We start from the raw sequence: 21,502 nt of genomic DNA, 5'->3' as shown, positions 1-21,502 counted from the left end.
GTAACTCCCGCTCGAAAGTCTTCTAAAGAATGGTTCTATTTGTGTTGCAGGTGTGCCTAACTGGTGACATGAAAGGTTATTTGAAGTCCCTTCACAGGCCCCATGCAAACTAATACCCTGACACAGAAGTATGCCACTGAGTGATTTTTCACAATTATTACCACTAAGGAATACACTCTGTCCGTTGTTACTGACACATGTGTGTGTATAGGGCAAGTTCCATGTAGACTTAATGTATCCTTTACCCAACCTTTCATACTGGCCTGCCTGTATATATTTTTGGCAGTATTGAAACTGGAAAGTTGTTATCGGTATGTTTATTATCCCTTGTATTATCCATTCAATGACAGGTCGTTCTGACATTGTCAATGGTAATCTCTCAAGTTTTTCAATGCTCAGAATTGTATAGTCAGCACCCTTTTGTGCCAAACTGATTTGTTTATCAGTAACGTTAAAGATATTAAATAGTGACGTTGTGTTGATTAGACGCCAAGGCACATAGCCTGAACGCAGATTTTGTAACGTCCAGCCAAGCTGTACAATAGAACGTAATTGAGACTGACCGTGTTGCAACATCAGTAAGTCTTGTTCTATTATATCGATTGCAGAAGATACAATACTGTCCAGTGAATATATTCTGGAAGACAGAGTCATTAACCCATTGTCCACAACAGAAAGTGATTTTTCCAAATTAACACGGTCAATTTCCCGTATTTTTTCTGCTGTCTCAATTTGAGTTACTTTTAAAGCTTTGTTGTAAGCTGCATATATAGAGGCCGCTATGAAACGTTTTTGATGCTGTTTGCGTGGTCCCATGATGAAATCACACAAGTCAGCACCTTCTTTAAGTAAAGTTAAGTGTTGCTTAATTTCTGACAGTGTGGATGTATGTAGCCATTGAAGTCAGAGTTTCCCCACACTATAAGAAGTTACAATCCCTGGATGTTGTCTCTGGGAGTATCTTGGGTCTGGCCTGGTCAATGTGAACCCCTGTATTTTGTTCAGGAATCTGTCGTGACAATTATTTGTGTCTGCGGGCCAGATCAACCATTTTTTCCAATCAGCATGTGTTCTGTTTTGGTTTAAAATATGGGATACGTCTATCTCAACATCCGTTGTGCTATTACTGGTAGGTGTTGGTTTTGGAATAGACGGTTTATTTAAGTCTTTAATGTTGGCTAGGCCAAGACAGGATGTCTGTTGAATTGTATCATTCAAAAATATAATTTGTTCTGGGATCATGCAGGCTCTAAATAATGATTCTATACCTTGCACTTGCCAATCTTTTGTGCCCCAGATCGTTTTTGTTTCAATGTTATTGTTCCAGAAATCAAAACCGACGGTATTAATTTTTTCAAAGAATGAGTCTGAATATATTAATTTTGTGTTTGTAAGCATGGTTTTCACTCCTGTCTTATTTAACAATTTGAAATAAAATGATTCTGCATTACTTGTGTTGAACCCTGAAAAGTATGAATATTTATCAAAATATGTCTTTGAACTGCCTTTTGGTGGAGTTGCACAATGTTCCCATTGGTTAAATTTTAAAACATTTCTAGGTTGAGCAGATTTATGCAGATAATGGTTACCATAATGGTTATAACAAAACATTTGATCGTAATTAGATGAACCTTGCAAATAATCATGTTCTGTAAATTTAGCTGACATTACTAGATCAGACATCATATCATTAATACTTTCAAAGTCCCAATCATCAGCAAATGTGCTTGGTTTTACAAAGTCACTTAATGAAATCTTAAATTGATGAGGATACTTCAGAAGCTCAACCGGACCATAGATTTCGTAATCAGTTTTGTTCCATGCTACCCCACCGGGTATAGGATTGGCTGTGAAGTTTACTGAAGAAAGTTCTCTTTTCTCTATGTGTGAAGACTTGTGTGGTTTCAGGACCAAGTTGATGTTCTGACTTGCTGTGTCCATTGTAACATATTTTCCCTCAATGAAATGTCCCAAGCATAGTACCATGATGAGCCAAAGTATGAGGATGAATACTCCTAGTGCCACCCAAAGTTCAATCCATGGAGAAATCAGATAGGTTTCTTTTAGTTGATGAAAGAGTTCCTTTGCTTTGTCTTTAAAAGTTTTTGTTGTCGGCTGTTCCTCAGGTTCACTTGGATCCTCAGAAAAATCATCGAAGTTGATGAAGTAGCCTGATGCTGTTCTGTCAATTGTTTCAATTGCTTCTGGATTCCTTTTTGTTTTTGGAATTTTCTTTGTTTCATTAGCATAGTCTGTGGTTACATCATTGTAGACTGGTGTTTCTTGATTTAAGATTTTAATTTGGGTTTCAAGAGGTTTAAGTTCCATGGCTATGTTGCATTTTCCTTGTTGATTTACTGTAGGTTTATCAATTGTGATTAGTCTTTCAGTTTGAACCTCTGTGTTTGTAGCAAACTTTGGCGTTCTGCTACTTCTTGGGAGTCCACTTGGCCTACTACTTGTTATCGGCCACATGATTGTGGTTTAACCAGGTCGATGGATACAACTCGGTTCTCCTTTTTACCAGCAAGGGGCGGTAGTACTACTGATCTTGTCCCATTGACAGACAAGACAGGAACTGCTTTTCTGTAAGAAGGCCCAAATTCCGTCTTCACCGCGATTTTTTCTCTTACCAGATCCCCGATTTTTGGAATCCAGACAGACCTTGCTGGGACAGGTGGTTTCTCTTCAGTGGCTGTTGGCTGTTGCTTCAACTTTATGTTGCTCAGGTCTTTTCTCTTTTTGTTTAAGTCCTGTAAAATAGCCAAACGATCTTTGATATCAAAGCATTTTTCTTTAACCACTGAAGTTTGACTATCAAGGTCCTGGATTAGCATTCTAGTCCCAAACAATAGTTCGTACGGACTGAGACCTCTCAGAGAATTTCTTGGCAGATTATTAAGACTACGTTGGACACTTATTAAATGTTTGACCCACCCAGCTCCTGAACCTAATACCTTTGCTGTTATAGATTGCTCTATGCCCTGGTTTTTTCTTTACACCATCCCATTTCCCTCAGGAAGGAGGTGACAAGAGTACCGCAATGCTATGCCCATGCTGGTCATGTCCGTCTCATAAGCCCGAGAGCTAAAAGCAGGACCCTGGTCAGGATGTAGCATGCAAATTGCGTATATGCCATTATAGACTCGCAAATGTTTGTATAACAGTTCAGACGTCAGCCGAGAGCTGGGGTCTACAATTTAAGTGAAAATAGTCTCTACATGTTAATATGACGCATTATTCATACTGGGTATTTATGTCGATAGCCTAATCTTTTATTGAGCGAAAAGCCATGGGAATACACCGTTTCGTTCACCACTGCGATCTCTGTTGCAGTTTTGGCAGTTTTTTGCAAATATGTGATGTTGCAGGCTCATTCCTGGCCACCAGTATGTTGATTGTAATTCTTCTATAGAATCCTTAAGTGTAAGGTATCTAAGACCCTCACCCATATGTGCGTCTGCTATTAACAAGCCTCTCCTGTCCATGTTTGGAATCACTCTATCCCCCACTCCAGGGATTCGAGCAAAAGGAATGAAGTTTGCATCGATTATGTATGTATAATTGAGTGGATACATGAGGGGTAGCGCTGAGCAGTCGCCTTTTGATGACGTTTTTACCGCCAGCATTGTTTCCCCGTCAATGTATTTTACTGAACGCTTTTTTGTAGCTACGGAAGCCGATTTAGTTGGTTCCGCTGTGGCTGTCTCAGCCAATGAATTCCCTGCAACGTGAACGCCATCACGCTGATGACTCAGTGAGTGTTTCACGTGAGTCTTTGGTAGTTCTTTCTTTAAAAGAACTATTTGTTCCCAAAGCGATTTTTGCTTTATTGTTGCACCTGTGTCATCTTTGTACCCGTTTTCAACCCTTTTTTGCAAGTCGTTATTGTATGTTTTTACGCAGTAATATGAATCGCTCACTATTAGTGTCGGGAATTCGCGATCCGCATTATCTAGCGTCATTTTTAACGCTATTATTTCAGTTTGTTGTTCTGAATTATTTTCAACTGAGTGTGTTTTTGAAAACAGAGGTCTTAATTTACCTCCGCGCCACACGTCTTTTGTAATCTCGCATGTGGCGTTATAAGCTTGTTCTCCCCAAACTGAGGGCTGAGCATGTCCGTCTGTATGTATTACACAGGCGTACTGTCGTACGGGCAGAATGTCGATTGGCAGAGGATATTCTCTTTCATATTCTAGATTTTTTAATTTTGTCAACTCGGGATCAAAATAATATTTCACTTTGTCTGTAGCAATAGAATCTTCCCATTGTATCCATCTAGGATTCAGTGCCATAGTGGGTAAATTACATGGGGTTGTTAATGCCTCAAAGGCTGATTCTGCTGTTCTGACTGTAATTTGTCTGCCGTCAGCTTGGTATCTTTCTCTTGCTACAGCTGTTTGAACCGCGTGAACAATGTTTTCCTTAATGCTGAATGTTTTTTCAGCTTCTGTGTACAAATGTGATTTGTATGTTATTGGTACCTTCTCTCCCTCATTTGAGGTCAGGTATGTGAATCCGCATCTTCCTGGGATGACTCGAATCACAAGGTTGCGTGTGTTATCGCGTGTTTGTAGTTTTGTTTTAACTAACATGTCTGTTTGTAAAGATCTCAAGATTTCTGTGTGTTTTTGAGTCCAATTGATTCTTTTAAAATCTGTTTTTATTAGATCATAGAGAGGTTTAACTCTCTCTGCATAGTTTATAATGTAAGTTCTTCCGAAATTCAGGAAACCTAAAATTGATTGCAAGTTTTTCAGTGTTCTAGGTGCTTGGATTACAGCACATTTCTCTAGGAAATTGTCAGCCAGGCTTTTGCCTTCACTTGATAATTCATATCCTAAGAATAGGACAGTCAGATGGGCAATTCTTGACTTCTTGAAGTTGAATTTGTAACGCTCTGCTGCGAACCCAAGTATTATGGTGTTCACTCTTTTCAAGTGAGTATCCAAGTCATCGTCTGTTAGATAGATGTTATCGACATAAGATAAAGCCTCATCATCATACATTTGTAGTAATTCTGTTACTCTCGCTGAGAATAATCCTGGGCTGTTCTTGAACCCTTGGGGCAAACAACAGAAATTTTTCTGCGAGCCATTTATTGAGAAAGCGGTCAAATATCTGCTTTCAGGTGCTATATTTTGACAAAAGAATCCATTAGAGATGTCTAATGTTGTTTTTGTATTTTTTGCGCACTATGCTATTCATTAGTGCGGCACTGTGTGAGTTTTGTACTGCAAACGTTTTGCAGCACGAGTTAAGGTGTCTGTAGTCCAAAACTAGACGATATGTATCATCTGGTTTGGAGACAGGAAACAAAGGATTGTTCATTTGTGAGGTGCATGTTTCAATCACCCCCTGGTATTCAAGTTGATCTAAGATCTCCCTGACCTGTTTTTTTAGCTTCTTGCTTAATTGGGTACTGCCTCTGTGTAGTCGGTTGAGATTTTAACTGGATTTTGTGAGGAGGAGAGTCCTCATCCCATCCCACATGATTTTTATATAATGCAGGAGCCTGGGCTACTGCCCACTTTCTTGCAAGTGTATATTTTTTATGAATTGGAATATGATTTGAGAAGGCAGGCATAATCATTTCTTCGCCATGAGGGCACTCCCTGACAAACTCTGGTGGCCAGTCTTTTTCAGCTAGAAGGATGTCATAGCCCTTGGAGAGTTTATCCCAAAATAGACCCCTTATTTTCCTAGTCTTATCTCCCTCTATATGTAAAGTTATTTTATATATTTTATGAGGTTTGCTAACTCTGGTATCTGCAGTTTCCACCTGAATGTACTCATTCGTGTCCACTGTCTCCAGATGATTCATCAGGATCTTGCGAGCTATGCTCACTTCTGCTGCGCTGTCTAGCATTGTCTGAGCCCACTCTCCGTTTTTCAGCTGAGTCCTCAGGATCCTCGGCATGTTTTATTATTTTAATGCTGGCTACCTTCTTCTTTGGAAATTGTAACGTTTTACTTTGATGAGCAGGTTCTTTGTCTTTGGACTTGACGAGCTCTTCCCTGTGTTCTGACCGTCCTCTTCTTTCCGATTTCTGCGAGGAAGTCTGAAAAGATCGAGAGGGACGTGTATCAATATCTTGATATCTATCAGGTTTCTTCAAATTATCCCTATTTCTAAGGTTGTATTTTTTCTCAGAGGGCTCCCTCTGGGGAGACTTGTTTCCTTGGTCCGGAGATCTTTCTCTCCGCCGAGGAGACCTTCCTCTGGACTGGAATCTTTTTTCTTTGGGAGTGGATTGTTTATTTCCATCCCAGTTCTTTTTTAAAGAGTTTAGATTATTTTTAATAAATACCTTTTCAGCATTTTCTATTAGTTGTGGTTTCACTGGTTTCCCACCCAAACTATCTCTTCCTAGTTCTTCATAGGATTTTTCTATGATTCTGGCAAGTTCAAATGGTTGGTCTGCTATATCTGTTTCCTTCAATCTTTGGCGGATCGCCACATTTGCTGCTTCCCCTTTTCTGTTTCCTAGTAATATTGCCGAGACCTGCTTGAAGTCTTTCAGTAATTTCATACCCAGAGTTAAAGCAGGTTCTGGACCGTATTCATTTTGAATCTGTTTTAGCACTTCTGGTATTACCGCCATGGACGGAACACCATGTGTTTTTGTGTAAATGGAAGCAAAGACTGTACCCCAAGTGTCACAGTCCTCCACATGTGGTGCGATCCCCATTGGGAGACAGATAGTCAGAATTCTGTGTTTCTCCACAGGTGTGGTATCTGGAAATACCGCCTCTATTTGAGTTATTTTCTGTGCTAACCAGAATGGAATTTGTTCCCTTTTAATGGGTACTTTACCTAGACAGGACTGTATGTTTTGTGGTGTGATTTTATTTGTGTTCCCCTGATGAGGGGTCAGCTGTGGAATTTTAATAGCTGGTTGGACTGTTGAAGTCCTCATTACATATTGGACTAGTTGTCTGTGTATTTTAATCAGTTGTTTTAACTGTGTTAAAAGTTCTGTTACTGACATTTTTTCAATGTCTGGATGTGGTGTGTATCCGGCTAGAACCGGCCACGTCGCTCCTGGTCTTCCTAGTGGACCGAGCCTGGTGATGTGATCATTATGTTTTAGGGCGCCTTTAAACCAGAGCAGGTGCTCTTGGTATTTGAGTGGTATTTCCACCTCCTCGAAAGGGGTGTACTCATCCGGAGGTTCCTCTATCTTGTAATAATGGAACTCCTTTGTTACAGCGTTTGCTGCTGGAAAATTTATCCATGAATAGAATACCTCTGTCTGCCGATATTCGTGTGCCTCAATTACAAATATGACTGTACCACCTCTCGGTGTTAGTCCATTTTCTATAAGTTTTAAAGTTATAGTTTTTCTTATGCTGACCGGGATGAGTATTGCACCCGGGTCTTGCTGTACGAGACTTGTGTCTTCCGCTAGGAGTTGAGCTGCTATTCTAGCTGCCTCCCTTTCTTCTTCATTGTCTGACATTTTACTGACAAGAAGGTTTTTTTGTTGCAGATCAGGTTTTCACGGAAACAAAGATTAGATGCACAATATTTTGGAACACTGTATCCTTCAACGTTGAATAAACCAAAAACCATACATAGGAGTCTCCTCCTACTAAGTTTGGCGGATTTAACCTTTCACCCACTCCAGACGTCTTTGGAGTTTTATGGGAAAAAAGGGTCTGTGTGAAAAAGCACGACTGAGTTACTCTAATGTCTTGCGTTAGATTTATCGCCTATCCAAACCGTTGGGCGCCATGTAGTGTAGTTCCTATTTTCCCAATAGGCTCTGCGCATTGGAATAATATCTTCAATAGTATAGACGTAGGACTGTGGTTAACTAGGTCTTCTACTGACGATATTAGACTTAAAGTTATGTGTGCCAGCTAGCTCAGAGTTCACTAGAAACTTTCTCGAATAGGCAAGGAGGAGTTTAACCTCCCTGGATAGACAAGAAGGGATTTAGTTTCTGACAACCATAGAACATGACAACTTTGCTCTCCCCTAATCAAGAGTATATCTCTAGAGTCGTGTGAAAACAAAAGACAACTTATTTTACTCAGTCAGTACGTGCATTCTTAGTTTCACCAGTTTGTAGAGAAATAAGAGATGGGCGTGGTTCAATAAAAGATGTTATTTATTGATCAGTCTCTTTTCTCATACAAGAGAAATGAATCGCTATTAATGCAATACTTATAGTTAAGTAAAGTGCATACAGTAAAAACAGAATTATAAAATAATACTGTAAAAGCATTTATATGGTTTCTTAGCCATATGATACTTAAAATGGATAAAAGATATACATACATATATATATTGACTAATCGTACTCAACTGGTGCTTCTAACTACGCCTACCCTGGTGTACCTGACCTAAGCCTAATACTTGGGAGGGAGTAAGTAAGGGATTTAGAAGGCTGGAGGGTTTGTATCTGTGTCTCAGGACTCGATATCCCGGTTACCCGCGAGGGCGGCTGGAAACGCCGGAGGCTGGATTTCTCGGCAGGAGAAAAGGCAGCGTCTCTCTCTCAGCGCGTCAATAGGGAGGGGCAGCGTCCGTGGGCTTTTTCTGCATCAGCTGGGCTCTCCGGTAAGTAGCGCTGCTCCAAGCTTGTCACCACCATGTCTTAGCTTAGGGCAACGTCAGTATATTTATACCTGAAAGGTGCCGTGTTTGACGTAAGGATGGACATAAGACGTCAGCAAGAATGTCATAAGGACTGGTAATTCTTACATTCTTTGCAGGAGTTCTCGAGCGAAATCAAAACAATGGTCGCGGGGATTTCCCAGGTCTGTTGGAGGTTTGATTTGTTTTGAGAACTCGGTGTGCTTCTCTAGGGGGCTGAAGGGATAGTGCTTGCTTAATGTGACAGCATGCGCTATGACCTAATCTGAAGACGGGTTTCTGTGCTGTTGTATGGACATTAGTGAATTAATAACCGGACAAGGGTCAGAAATAGGAGTATCAATATAGGTACCTAGATAAACACACTACACCACAACCTTTTTAGGGCCAGTTACCCCCCCGAGCTGAAATTCACAACTGCCAAGGAATGGTCTGTCCTGACATTGCTTGCATTGGTCACTTGGTACATCTCACCCAGTATGATCTGATCAGGTCTCACAAGATCCTTAGTCACCATTGTGTCACTGACTCCTGTGTCCCTGTATGCCTTGGCCTCCTTACATTGATTAACGGCTGTTGTCTACATTTGCCCGGATTACTGGGACTGACAAATAAGGAGGCAATATCCATGCATCCATCACAGATTAGAACAGCCTGAGCTGGAGTTCTGACTAGGTCAGAACCCATCTCAGTTCCCAGGGTCAACTCTACTAAAGCCTTATTTACAGTACCACCACTTGTCACTGTACTACAGGCAACAGTTGCCTTAGGGGCAGTGGTGTTGGTAGGAGGATCCTTGGCTCTGGCACAATTGGCATCCCTAGGCCAATGTGTCTTGTCCTTACACAGGTAACGCCACAGCTTCTTTCTGCCTTTTCCCTTGCTAGATTGTGAACCACCCTCAGATGCAGGTTTTTTGGGGCCCTGAAGAAGATTTCTGGGCTTTACCCTTCTCTTCACCCTTATCTGCTGATTTAGAATCAGACTTCTTTTGGTCACCACATTGGTTCTGAGTTTTCTGCTTCACCCTGATTCTGACCCATCCACCTGCCTTCTTTCCCAATTGTTGGGGAGAAGTCAGATCAGAGTCAACCAGGTATTGGTGCAACAACTGATCTTGGCCAGTTTTAAGGATCTGCTCCCTCATAATTAAATTGTACAATCCCTTGAAATCATTCACTTTACTGCCAGGTAACCAGCCTTCCAGAGCCTTAGTCGTACAATCTACAAAGTCTACCCAATCCTGAGTCTGTGCTGTCTGGGTGTCTCTGAACTTAATCCTGTATTGCTCAGTGGTTAAGCCAAACCCATCAATGAGCGCACTCGTCAGAACTGAATAATTATCAGCATCCTCTTCTCTAACAATGAGGATCTTATCTCTACCTTTGTCAGCAAAGGAGAGCCATAACATAGCTGCCCACTGCTCTTGGGGACCTTCTATACCTTACAGGCCCTCTCCAGGGCAGTTATCCATTTGTGGTTGTCATCCTCACCATGGTAGGGAGGGACTATCTTGCTCAGGTTCCTATGGTCATAAGTATACTCCTTAACCCTAGGGACACTGTTGCTGCCACCATGGGACTCTAGTCACAATCTCTTCGTAGCCCTCTGGGGCTCTCCGGATTCCATGTCTAGGGCTAACTGCTCTTTCCTGAGCATAAGATTTAATTGCTCAACCTCTAGAAATCTGCACTGTCTATCATGAGCTATATCTCTTATTGGATATGGAAGTCCCTACAGAAGTTCCTGAGTGTTGACATTCTAAGGGGGAAGATCTAGATCTCCTAGGTAAGAGAGGGCCACTGGGGCCTTCTCCCCCACCTAATGGAAGATCTAAGTTGTCCAGGTTGAAATCATCTTGATCTCCCTGGTCAGGGATTGAGTCCAGGCCAAAGAAGGTTTCACTTCCTGGCCTTTCCTCATTCCCTGCATCACCCACTCTTTCTATCTCATCAGGCCCGGGGATCTTCCTAAGGTCATCTAGGAGTAACACCTCAATGAGATGTTGGCTGCTTGCATTTCTCCTTGTCCTCAAATTCCTAGACACACACATGGCTTTCAATTCCTGGAATGAGAGGCCATTGTACCTTGTTGTCAGAGAGCCACTGGCTTCTCCTCTAGAAGACATACTAGTGTTATGTGGTGTAGGCACCTAGCTAACCATGTGGAAACTAAACTCTCTTGAGTTGGAGAAAGGGTGTGCTAGACCCTTGACGTACCCAACTCCAAGTTCAGTAGAAGTTACTTATTCAAATCTAGAAGTATTATATGTGCCTAATACTTTTAGTGGTTTTCAGTTAATCGCTCAATGAGATTTATATGGTAAAACAATAGCTAGCTTGAAGCCCAACCGCTGCACACCATTGTGATAAGGTGGTGTGATATATTCTGTCCACTAATTAAAGTGGGCACCCTGTACTATTGAAAGCTATTCTAGTGGTAGCTGTGGAGAGCAGCCTTCAGGCTTAATCTTGAAGGAATGTAAGGCAGCTTGTTTTACCAGAATATCACCTCCTGAATGATTAAATGATGGAGAACCACAAAGTAGTTATATAAAAATATGTATTTATTAATATAACACTCTCTACTATCCTCTACACGAGGATAGAACACAAAGCACACAATACTGGATCAATAGAACAGTTGTAAGTAGCACAATACAGAGCGGACTCCAGGGAGAGACCGAACCATATACTAAAGTAGTGGTATAACAATCACGACTTGACTAGACACAGTGCCTAGTGCACGTAGAATCACTGGGACCCCAAGGAACCACCCAAGGTGATGACACAGGCGACCCACGGAGGACGGGTGCTCCGAACAACTCTATGGGAAAGTCACTGTTGCAAAGTTAAAGTTTAAGGACCCTTCTAGGAGGACTTCGAGCAAACCCTTAGAAACTTAAGAATTTAAAGAGCCACCCCACCCATGGATACCGTAGTATCAGAGTTACCTATCCCAGGGAAGCCAGGTGCATAGGTCTGAAGTGGCATCGGAAACTCTTGTCATTCTCTATGGAAAGAAGTGAAGAAGCACTGCTACTGTGAAGGTGAAAAGGGCCCGGTGGAATCCAAGTCGGGATTCTAGATAGAAGGAACCTGAAATCAGAGGGGACAGAGACTGGGTCACTTCAGAGTGACTAGGGGCTCAGTAGACGAATGCCCACCGATGTCGGGTGCTTCAGGTGCGAAGAAAGGATGCTTGACTCTGCAGCCACGAGGTCCCGGAGGCCTCGAGGATGACCAGGAGCCAGAGGTGAGCTGTCCCAAGAAGGATGTCGAGTGCTGAGAGGTCTGTGTCCGGCGGGAGCACCAACAAGCCTTGGCAACAGCAACCCACGCAGGAAAGACAAACAGGGTATGGTGTGGACCAGCAAGGTCCAGGGGACTCACCAAGCAACACCTCAATGAGATGTTGGGTGTTTGCATTTCTCTTTGTCTTTAATTCCTAGACACACACACATGGCTTTCAATTCCTGGAATGAGAGGCCATTGTACCTAGTTGGCAGAGAGCCACTGGCTTCTCCTCTAGAAGACATACTAGTGTTATGTGGTGTAGGCACCTAGCTAACCTAGTGGAGACTAAACTCTCTTGAGTTGGAGAAAGGGTTTGCTAGACCCTTGACATACGCAACTCCAAGTTCAGTAGAACTTACTTATTCAAATCTTGAAGTATTATATTTGCCTAATACTTTTAGTGGTTTTCAGTTAATCGCTCAATGAGATTTATATGCTAAAAAAATAGCTAGCTTGAATCCCAACCGCTGCACACCATTGTGATAAGGTGGTGTGATATATTCTGTCCACTAATTAAAGTGGGCACCCTGTACTATTGAAAGCTATTCTAGTGGTAGGTATGGAGAGCAGCCTTCAGGCTTAATCTTGAAGGAATGTAAGGCAGCTTGTTTTTACCAGAATATCACCTCCTGAATGATTAAATGAAGGAGAACCACCAAGTAGTTATATAAAAATATGTATTTATTAATATAACACTCTCTACTATCCTCTACACGAGGATAGAACACAAAGCACACAATACTGGATCAATAGAACAGTTGTAAGTAGCACAATACACAGCGGACTCCAGGGGGAGACCGAACCATATACTAAAATAGTGGTATAACAATCACGACTTGACTAGACACAGTGCCTAGTGCACGTAGAATCTCTGGGACCCCAAGGAACCACCCAAGGTGATGACACGGGAGACCCACGGAGGACGGGTGCAGTGAGGAAACACAACTGTGTGCTCCGTACAACTCTATGGAAAAGTCGCTGTTGCAAAGTTAAAGTTTAAGGACCCTTCTAGGAGGACTTCGAGCAAACTCTTAGGAACTTAAGAATTTAAAGAGCCACCCCACCATGGATACCGTAGTATTAGAGTTACCTATCCCAGGGAAGCCAGGTGCATAGGTCTGAAGTGGCATCGGAAACTCTTGTCATTCTCTATGGAAAGAAGTGAAGAAGCACTACTACTGTGAAGGTGAAAAGGGTCCAGTGGAATCCAAGTCGGGATTCTAGATAGAAGGAACCTGAAATCAGAAGGGACAGAGTCTGGGTCACTTCAGAGTGACTAGGGGCTCGGTAGACGAATGCCCACCGATGTCGGGTGCTTCAGGTGCGAAGAAAGGATGCTTGACTCTGCAGCCACGAGGTCCCAGAGGCGTCGAGGATGACCCGGAGCCAGAGGTCAGCTACCCCACGAAGGATGTCGAGTGCTGAGGGGTCGGTGTCCGGCGGGAGCACCAACAAGCCTTGGCAACAGCAACCCACGCAGGAAGGACAAACAGGGTACGGTGTGGACCAGAAAGGTCCAGGAGACTCACCAAGCAATGGGGAGTCAGGGCACATTTGGAGCGAACAGGTCGAAAGACAAGGAGTCGCCAGGGGACCTCGAAAAAGATTGCAAAGCACCTGCCCCCAGAGCACTCAGTGTGAGGGGGCTGGAGTTCTTTGGTGCAAATACTGCTCAGGGTCAGGACTACACAAGGCCCAAAGCGCAAGCTCAGGAATTGCCAACAAGCATATGCTCTTGCAAATGGACGCAGTGCACAGGGGTTCGGGTTATGCAGCCCCCCACGAGGGATATTGGGCTCAAACCCAGTGAGCGGGGAGATCAACCTCGGGGACCTTCGGGGACCTTCGGGGACCTTCGGGAACCCATCTCCTGTGTTGCTGAAATCTTCAGACTCCGCAGGAGCTCAGAAGCAGCTACTGTTCAGTTATACTTTAGGTGCCTGCGAAGCAGTGGAGTGACTCCTTCCCTCCAAGGGAGATTCTTCTGTTTTCTTAAGTGCTCCACAGGTCCTGCATGGAGTCTGTATGGAGTCACGGCACCAACTCAGCTTTGGATGGAAAGGGAGAGGAAGTCAAGCCCAGTCGAGGTCCAGCGAAGTTCAAGGTGTCCAGACGGTCGAAGGTCAGTTTTTCTCCTTGTAGAATCTTGTCCACGTACAATCTAATGTCCTGGAGCCAGGTAACCCATTTTATACCCACGGGAGAGGGCTGGACAGATACAGGGGACCCTCCTAGAGGAGGGGCAGGACAGAGGGGTGGCTACCCCCATGTCCTATGTCCAGTTTTGTGCCAGAGCAGGAGCCAGTGGCTCCCAGAACTGGTTTGAGCTGGACCTTGCACAGGGACACCAAATGTACCCCCAGTGCAGACTTTCAGCCACTCTCAGATTGCACCCACCCATCCCCAATACACTAAACCCTGTCTGGGAGGAGGTCACACCTCCCCGTGACAGGATACCTATTGTGCTGCCTTCCTTGGCTCAGAAATGTGTCTCAGGCTGGCAGCATCCATTTTGTGCTGTCCGGGTCGAGAAGGCTGGCACCGGGTAGACCAGTGACCCCACAAATTATAACTCCCACACCAGTTACTGGTGTGGAGGTATGATTCCCAGGCGTTTGACACCAAACTTGATTTGTTCCTATGCAGCCGTTTTCGAAATAGCATTTACCATGAGGTTATAATGCACCTCTACCTATCTGTCCGGCTGATTCACAGACAACCCGAGAGAATGGTCTCCGAAGGCTGCAGAGGGGCTCTGCTCATGCAGGGGCACCCTCTCACATAAAACCCAGCACCCTGCCGTCAGGATTGATAAGGCCTGCTATGGGGGTGACTTATAAGTATAAGTTTAGTGACCATTAAATATACTGAAGTTTGCGGAAGCAGTCTATCGAATTCGGCGCTGGATGAGACGGTTGCCCCTAAAGGAGGGCTTGAAATTAAGCAACGTACAGCGTGACTGCAGGCGCTGGAAGCGGCAGCATTCAGTTAGGAATCTCTGCGGCCTGCCCTCATATGATTCATTCAAGCTGGTGATACTGACACATCATAGTGACACAAGAGGGTTAGATTCCCTGAAGATTAACAGCCTGATTCATCAAGCCGAATTGCGCTCGCAAAGGGCCAGATTCTGGGAATCTGGCCCTTTGCGAGCGCAATTTTTGCATTTGGGATTCATCATCCCAAATGCAAAAATCGGTAATTGCTAATTCGCTAAATTGCGAGGAATTACATTTAAGGAATCTCTATTTGAGATTCCTTAAATGCAATTCATGAAGCATTTTAAAATTGCGAAAATGCAATTTTGGGCCGCTATTTACCGAGAGGTCAGACCTCTCGGTAAATAGCAAAAACTTAGAAAAATGCTTTTAAAAGCATTTTTCTAAGTTGCATGTTGCACACACACATGTCCTTTGGACATGTGTGTGCGCAACACCTGTTTCAATTTGCATTTAAGGGGTGCTACAGGGTGTCCTTTGGACACCCCTGGCACCCTTTAAATCGCTATCTTATTTGCGATTAGCTAATTGCTAATCGCAAATAAGGAATACTCCCCATTCATTCCTATGGGCCTTTTGGCCCATAGGAATGAATGCTACTCGCTACTCGCAAATAAGGAATGTGTAGGAATCGCTATTTATTTAGCAATTCCTACATGAATACCGTTTTGCGAGTTCTTAATAACGATTCGCTATGAATCGCTATTAGGGGCTCGCAAAACGGCCCGTTGATGAATAAGGCTGAAAGAGTCTTGTTTGGTCCTGATGAGAACCCTTTATTGATTGGGTTCGAAACGCGTCGACCTGGTCCCAGGTCACACACGATTTAGCATCAAATCATTATGTACAGTGTCAATTAGTGTTGATTTTGAGTATTTTTTGTTAAATATACAAAACTCAAGAAATGTTGTGCAAAAAGAGCTTCATTCTCGTTTTGTGTTGACATTGGGACATTCTGACCCACACCTGTGCTTTGTTTGGTTGAGTATGGTATGGTGTATGAATGAGGAGTGTTTGTCTTGGCCAAAGTAGTGAAGATGTGTGACGTGTTGTGTTAGCTGTGTCTATTCAGAATTGATTGTATTTGTATTCATTGTATATTTTGTAGTTTTGTAGAATTGTAAATAATTTGTATGCACAAAAAAGTTATGCTGGTTGCAAAATTTATAAATGCAAAAAAGTGGAATAAACCATTTAATGGTGCAATTTAAAAAAGCAGACTATCACGTTTCATTCTTCTAGTCGTTTTAAAAGAAGTTGTGTTAGTGAAGCTCAGTACTGGCATTTGTTCTATTAGTTCAGGATTGATAAGGCATGCTTTAGAGGGTGACTTATAAGCTTTAAGTGTAGTGACTATTAGATATAGTGAGCCTATATCTAAAGTAAGTGGTGCAAGCACCATCTTACACAGACTGCAGTAGCAGACCTAGAGTTCCATTTTTCATGGCCTCTCACAGGTGGCATAATACATACTTCAGCCCATGGGAGGCCTCTGGAGTACCTATTCCCTGGGTACATGGTGTACCATATACTAGGGACTGATAAGGGTACCCCAGTTTCCAATATAGAGTGTACCAAAGTACATGCATGTCAATTCAAGGGAGAAAGAAGATAGGCGGGTTCCTGATTAGCAGGATCCCTGCCAGACTAGTCAAAAACAGTGAGACAACAAGCAAAAAAGTGGGGGTAAGCATAAGAAGCCGATCCTACTTTCCTACACCCCTTGACTAACAATATTCTTTTTACAGGTAGTCCAATAGAGTCTTTGGATGTATATTCATATGAAAAAGGGTTATTTGACCTCATGTTGGCTTTAGATTGTCAGCAAATTACATTCAACTGGAAATGTTCAAAGAAACTCTCAGTTAAGTCATGGTGGAATGATGTGTGTCAATATAATAGACTGGATATTGCTATTGCCTCCTCTTACAATTCACTTGCCAATTGAGACTTATATTGGTTACCATTAACTAATTATTTAGACAAATTGGCAAAAAAAAGTATGTTTCTTTTCAACGTTCTGAACATTTTAAATCTCTGTAAATTGTTATTTCTCTACCTTTTACTCTAGATTATTTCTTAATATCATACTGTGTTTTAGGTATGTTCATTATTTTTTCATTTGTTATTAATTTGAAATATTACTCGCTCTTCAGTTGTAGAATTATATTATATCCTCTATCCTATCCCTCCCTATGATAATGTCAAACTGTAAATAGTTTTCTACTATGTTCAGTATTGCCCTTCACATTTGTTGTCCGTTAATTTAAGATCATTTGTATGGCTTACTTTTTGCAACTGATTTTTTGTGTCAAATAAAGCTTTTTAAACTTAAAAAAAAAGAATTTACAGTAGTAGGGAAGCACCACAGAGCCCCACTCATAGAAAACTGCAGTGACACTCCACACAGTGGTGTATATACCACCTAAAAAATAAAGTCCTCCACAGTCTCAGGTAAACCTGCAGCTTTTCCTGAATGCATTCTCTCATAAATTCCAAATTAATTAAAACATTACGTGCATTCCAAGGCTCCCAGCATTATGCTCAATTCTATGTCAGGACGGAGGCGAGGATTATGCAGTCCTTTCTTCTCTTTATTAAAAATAGCCATTCAAAGAAAAAAACAGTCAGAACATAACGAGAGAACCACAACTCCCATGAGCACATGGGGCACAGTGTCCACAGTAACCATCAGCCAATAACGACTCCGTCCGCCGTATAATTATCCATGACGTCCCTTCCTCTTCCTCTTTCTTCTCTGCTCGTCAGATAAGTCACTTACTTTTTCCCTTTCTGACGTGCTGTCTATAGATTATTGTTATAGATTATTACTGGTGCCTGTGCAATAGCGCTGTTTCTAACGTGCGCTTTCCTTTCAGTAGCGCTGTTTTTCTAATGTGCGCTTTCCTTTCAGCTTAGCCGTCGGCAGTTGACGAGCGACGGGCTCTGCCTGCGCCGTCACCGCCGACTTAACGCGGACTGTGCGAAGCGCGCCCGCGCGCTTCTCCGGCTCTGTGAGGTGCCACCGCAGTGGGAGAGCTGCGCTCGCGGTCTTCTCTCGGCTCCGGTGTGCGCTCTGAGGCGTATTTTTCTGGCCTCACCAACCCTCGCATTTGACACCGGTCTTCGGTGCTTTTCTGACGCGCTGTGCGCGGCGCCACCTAGTGGCGGTCTGCAGGTTCCGCAAGTGGTTTTTGTGCTAGTGCCTGTTTGAGCACCGGCGAGGGGGCTACCTTGTTGCATATAGGTTAAGGTGTTTGTGTGCTCACACCCTCACGACATGCAGTCTGCAGAGCAGTCTAAAACCCCCACCCAAGAGGCGGAAGAAATCTGCTGCTCCCAGCCCTTGCCACCGGCGGTTAGTCGCGTGTTTTCTCAGGCATTAGATACGGTGCTGGCGCCCCTGCGGGAGAGAGTGGATGCCCTCACCCAAAGTATCCCCGGGGTGTTCGGTGACGCGGTGCCTGTTAATCGCGGACCCAAAGGTACGCAAGGGGGAGGGAAGAAGTCAGCTAAGCGTCACGCGGGGCACCTGGAGGAATTCGACCGCTTAAGGGACTCCTTTCGTAAGAGTGCGCGAACGCTGAAACATGTACCCTGCCGGGAGGGTTTCTACCCCGGAGAGGATGGCGACGAGGTCGCCCCGGACTCAGACCATGAGGATGGTTTCCCCGTGGAGGGAGAGGGTGTTACAGAGGACGATGCCTCCTCGGAGGAAGACGATGAGTATACCGGACGGCCCTGGCGTCCGGCGTCTCAGTCTTTGGGGTCTGTAGAAGAGGATGATAAAACTTCTGATATGTTTGACCCGACAAAAATCTATCATCCACGTTCGTCGGAATGGATCCCTGACCCCAAGGTTGCATCGTATGTGGCGGGAAAGGTTCGCCAACCCCTGGAGAGGGAGGTGCGGACCCGCATGCGGAGTGAATGTCCTCGCCCAAAGCTGGAAGGCAGAGTGGCGGCCACCCCGGACATAGACGACAAACTCTATGCGTTCTTCGCAAAATTTATGAAGGACCCCAGGAAGGGCATAGATCGGTCTTGGCGCAACTGCCAGGACAAGCTCCTGGACGTTGTGGGCCCCGTGACCCAGATTATCCAGTTAGCCGAAAGGGCCAAGGAATCGGGGACACCGATGTCCACGGAGGTCGTGGCAGGTTGGGCACAGCGGGCTCTATGCTTTCTGGGCAACGCGAATTGTGCGTTGGCAGCGGAGCACAGGAGGTCTCTACTTATTAAGATAGACCCTAAGCTGGGGGATCTGGCCACCGCGGAAGCAGGGCCTATTGCACAAGGCAAGCTGTTCGGTGAACCCTTCATAAAGGAGTTGAATAAGTTTGTGACTACCTTTTCGGCCCTGGACAGAGCGCAGACATCTATCAAGAAGATCTTTCCAGGGCGGGTTTTTGCTGGGGCCGGAAGAGGGCGGGGTCGCTCCTCCGGCCGACAGTTCCAGCAAGGCCCTAATAACAAGAGCCAGCAGCGCCGTAACAACGGCTGGAATGACGGTCGCCAAGGGAACTTCTACCTTAGTCGAGGCGCCGGCAAAGGGCGCGGCAGAGGCTACCACGGGGGAGCCAATGCTCCCGGAGGCCCATTCGGTGAGTGTTACCCTTTTTTCCCCATCCGCTCTAGGGGGGAAGGTTACGGGATCATCTCCACAACTGGTGCAAAATCTCCTCAGACCCTTGGGTACTTCAGACGGTCAGGGGCTTCCAGATAGAATTCTATGGCACCCCCGTCAGAGGGTTCGCCCTCGCCCCTTGGTTTTTTCAGCGGACGACATGATCTTAATCGACAACGAGGTGTCGGAACTCCTCAGGAAAGGAGCGATCCGCAGGACACACCTTCATCCTTCGGGATTCTTGAGCAACATTTTCCTTGTCCAGAAAAAGGACAAAGGCTTTCGCCCGGTTATCAACCTTTGGGAATTCAACGAGTGGCTTGTCTACCGCCACTTCAAGATGGAGGGAATCCATCTGCTACGCGACATTCTCCTCCAAGGGGACTGGATGATTCGCTTGGACTTGAAGGACGCGTACCTTACGGTGCCGATCTTTCCGCCTCACAGGCGCTTTCTACAGTTCTTATGGAAGGGGGAGGTCTTCGAATTTCAAGCTCTCCCCTTCGGTCTCTCGTCGGCCCCTTGGTGCTTTACGAAGCTCCTACGACCTGTGGTGGAGACTCTCTGCGAGAGAGGTGTCAGGATGATCATCTACCTGGACGACATCCTGATCATGGATCAATCGGCGGATCGTCTTCGGTCCAACTTGAACACGACTATTGCCTTGCTCCAGGACCTGGGGTTTGTGGTGAATGCTCAGAAGTCCGACCTTCTTCCGAGGCGACAAATGACCTTTCTGGGTTTCCTCATAGATTCGGAGACGGCTTGCCTCAGCCTTCCTCACCAGAAGGTGACCAAGATCCGCAAGGAACTCTCCCAGACCCTTCGGAGGGACAGAATTTCCCTCCGACATCTGGCACGGATCGTGGGTCTCCTATCATCCTCGATTCAGGCTAATTTTCCGGGCCCGCTGCATTACAGGGCCCTGCAACGATTGAAGGCGCAGCACCTACGGAAAGGCCTCACCTACTCCGAACTCATCTCCCTCACGGAGGAAACGAGGACGGAGTTGCGCTGGTGGATAGAACACATGAGTGCGTGGAACGGGAGGGCGATCTTCGGATCGAGCCCAGATCTGATCATCGAATCGGATGCCAGCAGAGCGGGGTGGGGGCCCGCTGCGGCGAGATCACGATGGGGTGCCGCTGGTCGGAGGAGGAGCTTCAACTTCATATCAACTGCCTCGAGCTCTTGGCGGGCTCCTTTGCGGTGAAGTCTCTTACCCAGAACCAAGTGTCATGCTGCATCCTTCTGCGCATGGACAATGTGTCAGCGGTACAATACATAAATCGCGTGGGGGGCCCTCGATCCCGGGCCCTTGCAAACCTGGCGAAAGATTTTTGGCACTACTGCCTGGAGAGGAGGATTTCGGTTTCGGCGGAATACCTCCCGGGTTCGCAGAACTCGATTGCAGACTGGCATTCCAGGAACTTCCAGGATTTCAGCGACTGGCGTCTGCACCCGGCCATTTTTCAGGCCTTAATGAGCAGTTGGGGGCCGTTCTCGGTAGACCTGTTCGCGTCCCGACTCAACCGTCAACTCCCGAGGTTCGTGAGCTGGAGGCCGGACCCGGAGGCGACGGCGGTGGATGCTTTTCTACAGAATTGGTCGATGGAACAAGCTTACGCGTTCCCTCCCTTTCTAATGATTCCTTGGGTAGCGGCGCAAGTTCGCCGACAGAGAGCATCGCTGATCCTAGTGACCCCTTTCTGGCGGGCTCAGGCCTGGTTTCCCCCGCTGTTGGAGCTGTCGTGGGATTGTCCGCCTCGACTGCCCTTGTTCCCTACGTTACTTTCGGGACCCCTGGGAGAGGGTCACCCGCTGGTACTTCAGGGAACCTTACACCTCATGGCGTGGAGGATTTCAGGGGACGTTGGCAAGACGGACGGCTTTCGGCGGGCGCTGAGGAACTTATCAGCAGAGCCTGGGCCCCGAGTACGGTCAAACGGTATCGATCGGCTTGGCAGCGGTG

General features: G+C 45.2%; 1 protein-coding gene across 1 annotated transcript; it reads left to right on the top strand.

Moving 5' to 3' along the window:
- The first annotated feature begins 18,183 nt into the window (after positions 1 to 18,183).
- LOC144823513 (uncharacterized) lies at positions 18,184 to 19,629 on the top strand. The gene has a single exon (XM_078682090.1). It carries the CDS (start codon positions 18,184 to 18,186, stop codon positions 19,627 to 19,629), a length of 1,446 nt encoding a protein of 481 aa, XP_078538216.1.
- Positions 19,630 to 21,502: the final 1,873 nt, after the last annotated feature.

Source organism: Lissotriton helveticus, chromosome 3_1, assembly GCF_964261635.1.
Source record: "Lissotriton helveticus chromosome 3_1, aLisHel1.1, whole genome shotgun sequence".
In the NCBI taxonomy this organism is placed as follows: domain Eukaryota; kingdom Metazoa; phylum Chordata; class Amphibia; order Caudata; family Salamandridae; genus Lissotriton; species Lissotriton helveticus.
This window is presented reverse-complemented; position numbering and strand designations above follow the sequence as displayed.